Genomic DNA, 11,201 nt, shown 5'->3' with positions numbered 1-11,201 from the left:
TGAGGATGGAGACAAGGTATTACCAGGTTTCCTTGATTCAATAATTGGAATTCATCGAGGTGAATCAAAGTCTTTTCCTCTTGTATTTCCTGAAAATTGGAAGCAAGAAAATCTTCGAGGTGTTCATGCTCAGTTTAATGTAAGTTTCTAGTGCTGAATAAAAAAGTTTAAGTTTTAGGAACATGAACTGGCATGGTTCTTTTTCCTTTTGGTCCTCTTGATACCATATTCTTCACAATAAATACTTTTTGGCCATATGTCTCATACACTTTATGGCACTTTTTCATCTCCAGCCGATTGTGATTACCATCTTTTATCTTTGCATTTACCTTTCTTGCTCAACTTGTGTAATTGTTGCCCCCCATAAAGGCAGTTTTACTGACTTGTTGCTTTCCATTTGAGGGGTTTGTTTATCCCTCTGCTGAATTCAACTATACTTCCTCTAAGGGATTTAAACTTTTCCTATATAGAGTACCCAATGCTCATTCCATTTTCAAGGGTACACACATTTTGCCTCAAAGTGCATGTTTGGTATCTCATGTTTGCGTGTTGTAGATTGCTTAAAAACCTCTTTGGCTGCATATACTCATCATGCTTATTAAAAGTCTCTTTCATTCATAACAGGTTGAATGCAAAGAACTTTTTTACAGAGATTTGCCAGAACTGGATGATTCTATTGCTGATAAGCTTCTCCCTGGATGCAGCACAGTGGAGCAGGTGACCTTTTTACCCTTGCTATGATTGTTAACTGAACTGAGGAATTATGTTGAGTTGAAATCAGAGTAAAATTCTCTAGCATGAATTGTCAGGTCAAAGACTTATTGTTACAGAGATGCCTAGAGGTGGAGCAAACAGCTAGAGAACAAGCAACTGATAATGCTATCTTAGATCAGATTTCTAAGGTAATATTACATTAGATTGATTTTGTCTTATCTCCTAGGTTATTACCATGTACCTTGCACGTGTTTTCTATGTGTGCATAATGAAGCACACTTGCACCTAACATGGATATACTTAGTAATCATCATCATCATCATCATTTTTGGTAGACATATCCATTTTAGAATTTGGATTTAAAGTCCAATTCAATCTCATAAACTTGGTTTGTAAAGTGAAATTCAAGCTTTATTAGCTCTATTGAAATTGCCTTTCTAGTTGATGTAGGATTAGCACCACCTTTAAGACTGGAATTATTTCAAGGTTAGGACTGCATTTAATTTAGCTAAACCATGATCAACAAGTTGATAAAATATCTGTGCATCTTATCATTTTCAGATGGTTGAAGTTGATATACCTCAATCCTTGTTTGAGGAACAAGGTAGGCAGCTTTATGGAGCCAACCTATTAGAAATACAGGTATTGATTGCATGATGCGTCATTTTCAGGCCAATCTTTTTACATTTTTATTCACAGTTTAATGGAAAGACAAACAAACTCTGATCTCTCTCAGGCAAAAATGAAACTAAATGAGCAACAGCTGGCATCTCTCTCAAGTCCAAAGGCTGTGAACCAATATCTTGAGCATCAGAAGGAAAATATAACAAATTTGATAAAACAGAATCTGGCAGTGGGTGATATATATAGGCGTGAAAATCTGCAGGTAGCATGTTTGCTTAAGATGTGTCCATTATATACATATTTGTTCTGGTCATGCTGACAACAAATTCTTTCCCCTTGTCAAAAAATGGAACAAGTGTACCAATTCTCAGTAATCTGTCTAAGTATAAAGGTCACTTTTGCTTATACAAATGATTTGTGCATTTTTGTGTTTTGTAGTTTGCTACCGAGGATCTCGTCAAAGAGGTTGAGAATTCCGTTGCTGAATTCAAACGTCAAAATCAAGAATATGATGAGGAACGGGTGAAGGATCAGGTTTGCATCATACTTCCTTGTTTGTTTCCTGTTGTTTGTTGTTTTGGCTGCTTCATCGGTTCATGTATATATGCAGAACTACAAATATCTTGAACTGTTTTCAAAATGGTCCATGTAGGGATAGCACTTCATACTGCATACCATTTTGATTAACTATATTATATACAATGTCTAGACAATTGTAGGATAGGTTGCATTTTCAAAAGAGAAAAAAATTGTACTTTGGGCCAAAGTCTCTTTCCTAATTGAACACATTGATTGATATGATCTTTTTGAACTTTCCTGTAGGTTCAAGAAATACTAGAAGGAGCTAAAGTGCTTGAATGGTTGAGAGAACATGTAGAGATTCAATACATAACTAGATGAGAGATGAGCTCCAGCCAAAACCAATGAGGAAAAAGAAAATGCAGGTTTTGAAAGAATTTTGTTTCAGCGGATGTAAGTTATGAGAAAAAAAAAACTATTCTTGATTGAAATTTGAAGAAAGATTATTATGAATAAAATATGTACTACAAGTTTGTAAATTGAGACTTTCACAATAAATTAATAATAGATAGCACTAACAAAAAACAGTATTGAAAAACACCAATATATTTCTCATTAAAAATCCATTTTAAATGTCAATGTTAAGCCCTAAAGGGGAAATAAGGAATGTATTGTCAAATGCAAGGTAGCTACACTCTGTACTTAATATAGTTCAGCAGTTAACAAAAAAGTCTACAAAAATTATTTACTAATCTACACCACTTGTTCCAACAGGTCTTCATCTACAGATATAACACCAATTGAAGCATGCTCTTATTAAGTGTAGAGTGAACTTGTCATAAACGCCTTTCTTGCAATATATGTCCGAGTTTTGCGTAGAGAGACAGCTGCTCCTCTGAACCAAGGTTCCTCAATATCTGCATAGAGAAAACATTGCAAATGATTTTACAACAAAACACTCTAATGGGCAAAGGACATAGTGAAATGTAATCTGTGTTTGAGTTAGATGTGTGCAACATTAGAAATGAAATGAAACGGAATCCTCTAGTTTTCACATTATTGAAAATTAACCAATAAAATGCTTAAACTAGAATCGCACCTGGTCCAAAAGCATTTCTACTGAATAGTCTTCGACGACGACAAATGATTGATGGTAAATGTAGACAAAAACAGCCATTACCATCTGCAAAGGATGCATAACGCAGTATTAAACACAACATTCCCAACACAACAACTACCGAGATATTTTTTTACTTTATTGCATGTCATAGAAAGTAGTACATGATTTATGGTAAAATTGAAAGTGCTTTAAATGGTCAAGTGCTAAGCACTATGTATCAATTGCACTTCGAAAAGTCAAGCTTATGGAATATACTAACTTATAACAAAAGGGTAGAAATAAAATATAAGAAAATACCCCAAATACTTAAAGCTTGAACATAACAATCATAGCAGTTACTCACTGTAATGCTATTTAAAAAAACTGAAAATTATCCTAAATTAAGTAATAGACTATTCATATACATACTAAGGATTATTATAGTATACAATTATCAAGCTCAGAGCAAACCTGACAGTCCATTCTGTCTGTAAATCCACCATGTCCCGGTATACTGTCACCAAAGTCCTGTAACCAATGAAAGATATCAATGTTGTTTCTATGTTTTTGGGAGTTTTGAAGAGAATGGAGTAAGGGTAATGATGGCAAAATAAATCTCTAGTATAAAGAGCAAGAACAGACTTTGATTTTAAAAGCTCTTTTGAAACCACTGGCAAAAAAACCTCCAAATGGTGCTATGATTGACGCAAATAGTCCCAACCACAAGGCATGCCACTGTACTGGCAAAACTGGTATCTCTTTCCAAGGAAGCTACAAAATGTTGCAAAATGAAAAACTTAATCTTTAAACTCTTAATTCATGAATAATAATACTAAATTGGCTAAATTATACTTTTTATTCTTCATTTTATTTTTAAGGTTGATTTCAATCCTTTTATCTTTCAAATTATTTATCTTTTAAATTTAGGGCGGTTTGATCTTTTCGAAATATTCATAGTTTTCCAACATGATATCTGTCAATTTGTAAATCACCATCATAAACACAATTTTCTCAGCAATAGTGAAAGCTTTGAACCTTTTAACCTTATTTATTCTGATGTATGAGAAACTATTACCACTCCTCTGAATCTAGGACTAAGTTGTTTGTGCAGTTATATTGATATTACTTGATTATTTCTCATGCAAAATAAACCGATCCTGATAATGACAAAGATACAGAGAAATTTTATCATATTTACTATTTTTTACACATCTATATCATCAAGCATCCAGAAAGTTAATAAATGTTTACTACATGCATGACAGTGTTAAATTCTTTTAGCAGCTGCTAAATCCCAGGATGTCTTACAGAATGAGAAATCAGTCCTGGCAATGGAATGTACTCTGGCTTAAATATTGGGTCAGGGTCACACTGAAGCCAACCAGTTGATAAGTCCTGAATTTATTTCACACCAGCATTAGGATCAACATAGATATTTCCTCCAAGATGATTGCACTCAATCAAGATTGTTACCTTCCTTGGACATGTTAGCCATTGGAAGCGACCCAAGAAGTAGGCAAACTGCACAAACACAGGTGACATCATCATGTAAATCAATTATACTGAAAAATATCATTAAACCAACTCAAAAGGGGAGGTTGTGAGTCAAACACATGATATTAGAGAGTTCAGTTATAAATAAAATGTGAATTTTTAAAGTTTTCTGGGATGGTAATTGTTTAGGGTACGAAAGGTTAATCCGTTCATACAAAGATCCAAAATTTCTTAGCAAATGAGGCTGACACCTAGCGGCCCAGAGAATTCGGGATTCCCTTTCATAAGAATAGGAGCCTCAAGGAGGTTTAAACTCTGAAACGTTAGGTTCATTGCAAGGCTCTGATAACATTGTTATGAAAAGGTCAACCCGTTTGTACAATGACCCAAAATTCCTTAACAAAAAATTGTTATGAAAAGGTTAATCCGTTCATACAAGGATCAAAATTCCTTAAGACTCCCCAGAATGAAGCCAGTTAATATGGACTAAAGGAATGAACTGAAGAAAAGCAGGATGTTACTAACTGATGCTTACTGTAAACGCAGCAATCATAGTGGCAACAGATGCTCCAATGAAACCTTCCCATGTTTTCTTTGGAGAAAGCTTGATCAGAGGTGTTCTCCCAAAATAGAAACCGAAGAAATATGCGCCAACGTCATTCATAGCAATTAGGGATGCAGGGAAAATAAACCTTTCATAATAATATTAACTAGTTAGATTGTAAGAAAAATTAGAAGTATGGAAAACACAGTGACTAGCAATACCAAAGCAGCTACTGATATTAAAATCTCCTGTGAATTTCCATTGAATGAAGAAAAGTATGGATGGCGCTTTTGTAGAAAAGTGAAACTCTTTAAGAGCAAAAGATATAGACATGATATATAATATAACTTCCATGGATCATGATGCATGCTTATAAAGAGTCCTGTTATATTTGTGTTCCTTTCACCCTTTTCCTTCGTGTTGAGAATCTTAGTACAAGCCAATCAAATCACAAATCTAACAGAAGCATCTTTAGATCTGATTATCCTCTTACTCAAGTTCATAACATTAAATGCCTTTTTTAAAATATAATTTTCCACAACCATATCCAGAAAAGAAAAAACAGGATACGTTATATTAAATGAAATTGCTAGGAACTATTTCTTGTTTATTGATTAAATGTATCCTTTTCTGTAAGTAACTGTGCTCAACAATTTTCTGATCAAATATAAATGAACATAGAATCATTTTAGTAAAGATGTTTTAAGTAAGAGAAAAGAAGGATTTAGAAAATGGAGATTACATCAGCAAGTAATTCAGCAGAAGTCATGTTACCAGAATATTCCTTGAAATATGTTGGCTACAGTGAACGCAGACTGGGTAAACACAACGATGAGTATCATATGTGTCCATGCATACTGGCCAAACTGGTACTTGTAATATCTTTTCTTCAATGAAAGAATAAACCATACAAAACCTGAAATCACAGAGGAAATGAACATACCATACAAAACCATACAGGAATGAAAGATTTTTTTTATATATTACTGCCCAACAAACTCTTGAACCTGCAAAAGACTATAATAATATGATATCAGATAGCAAAATTAAGTTACTCAACAGGACCTATAGATATCTTGCTTGAATATATATAAAATTATCTGTGTCCTCTCTTACCATGGTTGACAATAATTGAGATAGGATAATCATGCACCAACATTCCCATGAATAAATTTGGTAGTACTAACCTGCAATATATAGGAAGTAACATATAACCATCTGATACTTGATCAGATTGCTCACAAGCCTATACAAGAATTTGTCCGAGGTCACAGTATTCACAAGTTGCTGACTGAGAATACGGCCATATACGAAAAGCATTGCTGTGAAGAAAAAGTGCCTGGACATTGCATTCGGAATCTTATGTTTGTGAAACACTATACATTAACCATTTCTGATAAACAGTTATCATTTAGAAACTACAGTAGCAGGCATGCTTACCAGTTCAAGAACTTAAACTTCGGGAGACGTCTATCTTGAGTTGCTCTTGTAAGTAGATTGAAGAGCTCACTGGCCATGAATATTTGGATAACAACAACCATGGCCCAGATGTAAAGATGACCTAAGTAAATGATGAGTGAGACACTAGCTAACATCCACAGAGATGAGTATGCACGAATCCACATTGATCTGTATTTATATTTATCATCCACCAATAAAATGTTTCCATTTGATTTGTTTATCTCTGCAGGAATCTAGCATAGAAAAAGCTAGCATCAGTTTCAAATTCTCAAAAATTAAAGTTCTCATTTATACTTATCTTAAGGTGAAGTCCGTTACTTCCTCAACTACATGTAGATGTATCTTATACATATTTTTGCACAAATTAAAGGGAAGTTCATATTCACTGTAATTACTTCATCCACTACATGAATCAAATGTTCTCTAACTTGATATTTCTGTGTACCATTCTAAAGTGACAGAATCTAGATAACAGGTCTTGCAGCAGCATAACTTCGCATTGAAATTTGAAGTAAGTATTCCCCCAATCACAACAAGCAAACATGTTAATTCACTACACCAACCTCATTTGAGCGTTTCCTTTGCCGAAAACTCGGTGTTCTTGGCGAATTACAGTTATGATCCATTTGTGTATCTCTCCTTGGCGAAGTGATTGTTCAAATGCTTTCGGAGTGGTATACATGCATGGACTGAGACCTTCCTGAGACATTAGATGGTAAAAATATTGTAAAAGCAAATGGAGATATCCCTAATAAAGTTTCATGATTTGCATAGTTCAATCCACAGCAAAAGAGATGGCCAAAAAAGTGCAAACAGATTGATTGTTGTTGATAATAGTATTTAATGAGCAATGAAATTAGTTGACACTATGTACAAAATGATCTTGATGTATTGATGTGTCTGTCAACCGAATTTAAGAATGGTGTACCTAGTAGAGTGAGCATTATCGATTCAAGATGTTTTGGAACAACATAAGCATGTGGGTAACATGTAACTGAAGTTACATGAAAGTAGATCATTGATTGTCACACACAGAAATGGAATAACAACTCAGACAATAAAATAATAGAAATTTTAGAAGAAAAAAGAAAATGGAGGTGAAAAATTAAGAGTACATACTTGGATTGAAGAGGTAGAAAATGAAAAAAGGGTGAACAGAGAATTGGGAAAAATTGACCATGAGGATTGAGGTGGTGGTGTCAGATGTGGATTTGCTGTGTTTCAGGGAAACCATAATAACAGAAAGCATAGTAGGAGAGAGAACACATTACGAGAGTTACGTAATGCTCCACATTCACCACTGATTAATCCAGCCTTAACTATAATATATCATTTTATATCAATTATAAAATTTTATATCTTTTAATATATATATATATATATATATATATATATATATAAACAAATAATTAAGATGACGAACCAATATTCACTTGAAAAATTTAATTAAAAATATCTATATTTATAAAATTAAAAACTTAAAATTAATTTAATTTTATTTATTTTTACATTAGAAAATAAACTCATGCTGAAAAAATTATAATAGTTTTGTATTAAACCAGTATGATCCCTTGATTCAATCACAATAACGAGCAGTCTTTCGTTAAAATAACTATTATACTTGTACGAGCCGATCAGTTTTGATACGACTTCTGAATTTATCAAGGAAGAAGTTCACTAGAAAAATACAAAGATCAATGAAATCTAAGTCCAATCACTCTCTATCCAAAATTTTAAGATAATATAAGTTGATGAAACTTGAACTTACACTTATATTCCTAATACTAAGTACATAACTTAAGCAACAACTAAATAAAATGTTTGTAACTAATAAAATGTTATTCAAAACATTCTTTTGCAAGTATTGTATTTGTTTAGGTTCATATGTATAAAACTTATATAATTAAGACCCTTCCAATTTGGTGATATTATATTAAATTTAAGATATAAAGTGTTAAATAATATATAGGCTATAAGAATAAAAAAGTATTTTTATCTTAAAACATATATCTTTTCCTTAAAATGGATATTTTACAAGAGTCTCGTATCAGACTAAAATTGTAACGAGGTCTTAAAATTCCCACGACAGCAAATATCTTCATGTGAAAAATTTCTTAATTTGAACAAATTAGACAGTAATAGAAGCAACATTAATTCCATTCCTGGGGCAAAACATCAATGGTACAAGTGGCAAACCTATGATTCGGGCCCACAATGACCGCATATTTAATCCTTAAGAAAGTTGGTATAATCTATGATGCGACAAGTGACGAAGTAGGTATCCTATCATACAGAACAACTTACAAATATTTGGAAATTAATAATTAAACCACAATTTTTAATATGGGCAGATCAACATATGGTGGATTTTTTTTCCCAAATTTATTAAAATGAATAAATTTTAAAAAAATAGTTATATTTCATTTCATTGTAAAAAAAATTGTTAAGTTGTGACAAGATTTTTCAATAAGGAAATCATATCAAGTTAAACTTGAATTTTAAATCTAAAGTCAATATGATAAAATGTTAAAAAATGAATTTTAAGTTTGTTTTTTTTTTAATTTGATAAAATTTTAATATTTTTAGATCAATATGGTACATTTTTTTTCCAAAATTATTACAATTAATAATTTTTAAAAAAAGTTATATTTGATTTCATTGTAAAAGAATTGTGTTAAGTTGTGATAAGATTTCTTTATAAGAAAACCATACTTTATGTTTAAGTTAATTCGATAAAATGTAAAGAATTAAATTTTAAATCTAATTCAATCTTATAAAATTGGCTTGTAATGTAAGATATGGATATACTTATATACTTTAAATTGATCTTATTTAATTAATATGAGATTTCCAACATAATTTATTTATTTTTATAATTTTATTATAAAAAAAATGTTAAATTGATATGATTTTTATGAAATTGATTCAATTTCAGTAACTTTTTTATTTTAATAATTTTTATTACAAAAAAGTTGTGTTAAATAATACAAATTTTATGAAATCATAATAATCTCAATAATTTATTTATTTATTTTTGTAATTTTTTATTATATTTTTTTGCCTTTTGGGTTCATTGGCAAATAATAATTGAAGTTACAAATGCATGTGAGTGCCTATGAAATGGCGAATGTTAAGAAAATCGTGAGATTGTTCTGCGTAGGTCACATGTGCGATGGCCCAAACCCACATGTGTCTTTCTTTGTTGCGATGTTCAACCTCCATTTTCTGACACCGCATAACGTGTGTTGGAAAAAAAATCTGAAGCCACTATTGTGTGTATTAAGCAACAGCCATGAAGTTCTGCAATCTAAGTACAAAAAAAAAAAAAACTAAGTCTTTCATGGTCCCTCAAGCTTTTACATAGTTGATGTGTACTTAATCTCCTACAAAAATTATTTCAAATATTTTACCTTTTGTCTCCTTTTTTAGTTTTTAAATACATTTATGTATGTTTCTTTATATACACACAATTTTACTCATTATTAATGTTTCGATTATGAGTTTTGAGATTGAAAACGATCCAAGCTTCCTATTTTCGTCTAGCTTTCGACGTTTTTCGGTAAACTTCGTCTCAAGCACTGAACGGGTGTGACTTGCAGGAAAACGCTCAAGTCAATGAGGTCATAAGAAAAGTAATTTGTATCTAATTGGATTCAAAAGTGTCTTACCTGACTGTCGAGTTTGTATTTATAGGTATTATGTCCAATAATTCACATTAATTACCAGTAACCATCATATCTTTTTTCGTAACATCCGTTCATTAAGGTCATTAATTACCTTTCAATACTCCTTCATTACTTAACTACGTATTCATCCCCTGAATTTCCGACTAGCTGATCCTTCGACACTTTTGTCTTCAGAATCGACCGACCCATCATCTCACCTACACTACAATTAAAATATAAAATAATACTTAAAAAAACTCATTAATCAAATTAGATGATGATTTTTGAAACCGGTTGAAAAATAATTATTTAACAACTTAAATAATAACAGTTTAATTAAATTCGTTTTATTTTAAATTTCCATAACATATATTATTAAAGGGAGTTACAAAATAAATGTATTTTTTCGAAGAAAGCATTGTTTTTCTAACAAAATCAATTAAATTCATAACATATATCTTACTCAATTTAGTGACATTTGACATATACATTTAAATTGATATTAAATGTCTTAGTAACTTAAAAATACATAAAAGAAATTGCATGATAAGGAAATTTACCCCAATCATAAAGATTGGGAGGAGAATATCACTAGTACACGAATACCTAACAAATTTTCAAACCTTGGCAAACTCTTAAATCCTAACACACAATGTATAAATTCACATTTAAGTATTTTTTTTCTTCTATTTAAAAAAAGCTTTTTCATCAAATGAAATTATGCATATTATTTGAACTATCAAATGATTATTTTTTATCACTTTTACACATACATACATACGACAAATTAGAAATGGTAATGTCGGTCAAGTTATATAAATCGATCTATTAACCAACTAAAAAATGAAGTAGGGAAAGATGAGTATTTTAATTTATTGGCTTATTTAAACCTATCCTACATAATCCTTAATCTGAGCAAGCTAATTAATCACAAGACGAATTATATTAGTTCACATAACCTCGCAATAAAAAACTAATTATATTTTAATTTATAAATTAGTTAATTTTATTTTTGAACTCGTACATCATATCTCTTGTTTTCATTTAATATTATTGATTTTTGAATCCTTGACAAATACAT

General features: G+C 31.2%; 2 protein-coding genes across 2 annotated transcripts in view; one reads left to right on the top strand and one right to left on the bottom strand.

Annotated features, from left to right (window-relative positions):
* LOC106763211 (trigger factor-like protein TIG, Chloroplastic) overlaps positions 1-2,461 on the top strand; it is a 5,802-nt gene extending 3,341 nt beyond the window's left edge. Inside the window, exons 6-12 of the mRNA XM_014647419.2 lie at positions 5-139; positions 625-717; positions 810-902; positions 1,276-1,356; positions 1,451-1,600; positions 1,777-1,872; positions 2,161-2,461. Coding sequence (XP_014502905.1) covers positions 5-139; positions 625-717; positions 810-902; positions 1,276-1,356; positions 1,451-1,600; positions 1,777-1,872; positions 2,161-2,238 — 726 coding nt within the window. The 3' untranslated portion in view covers positions 2,239-2,461. The remainder of the gene's footprint in view (positions 1-4; positions 140-624; positions 718-809; positions 903-1,275; positions 1,357-1,450; positions 1,601-1,776; positions 1,873-2,160) is intronic.
* Positions 2,462-2,632: 171 nt separating this feature from the next.
* On the bottom strand, positions 2,633-7,100 carry LOC106762984 (phosphatidate cytidylyltransferase 1). The gene is made up of 11 exons (XM_014647129.2): positions 7,019-7,100; positions 6,435-6,688; positions 6,182-6,333; positions 5,769-5,910; positions 4,986-5,142; positions 4,430-4,477; positions 4,265-4,351; positions 3,599-3,727; positions 3,428-3,484; positions 2,957-3,040; positions 2,633-2,774 (listed from the first exon to the last, which is right to left on the bottom strand). The coding sequence occupies exons 1-11, from the start codon at positions 7,079-7,081 to the stop codon at positions 2,694-2,696; spliced, it is 1,254 nt and encodes a 417-aa protein (XP_014502615.2). The 5' UTR covers positions 7,082-7,100; the 3' UTR covers positions 2,633-2,693.
* Positions 7,101-11,201: the final 4,101 nt, after the last annotated feature.

Source organism: Vigna radiata, chromosome 6, assembly GCF_000741045.1.
Source record: "Vigna radiata var. radiata cultivar VC1973A chromosome 6, Vradiata_ver6, whole genome shotgun sequence".
Taxonomy (NCBI): domain Eukaryota; kingdom Viridiplantae; phylum Streptophyta; class Magnoliopsida; order Fabales; family Fabaceae; genus Vigna; species Vigna radiata.
This window is presented reverse-complemented; position numbering and strand designations above follow the sequence as displayed.

What these genes read in the sequence shown, in the direction of transcription:
- LOC106762984 (XM_014647129.2), bottom strand. Translation starts at nt 7,081, where the DNA reads ATGGATCATAACTGTAATTCGCCAAGAACACCGAGTTTTCGGCAAAGG. An exon ending in AAGTTTAAGTTCTTGAACTG is followed by an intron (nt 6,334 to 6,434) that starts GTAAGCATGCCT and finishes TGCAATGTCCAG; the next exon opens with GCACTTTTTCTTCACAGCAA. An exon ending in TAGAAATGCTTTTGGACCAG is followed by an intron (nt 2,775 to 2,956) that starts GTGCGATTCTAG and finishes TTCTCTATGCAG; the next exon opens with ATATTGAGGAACCTTGGTTC.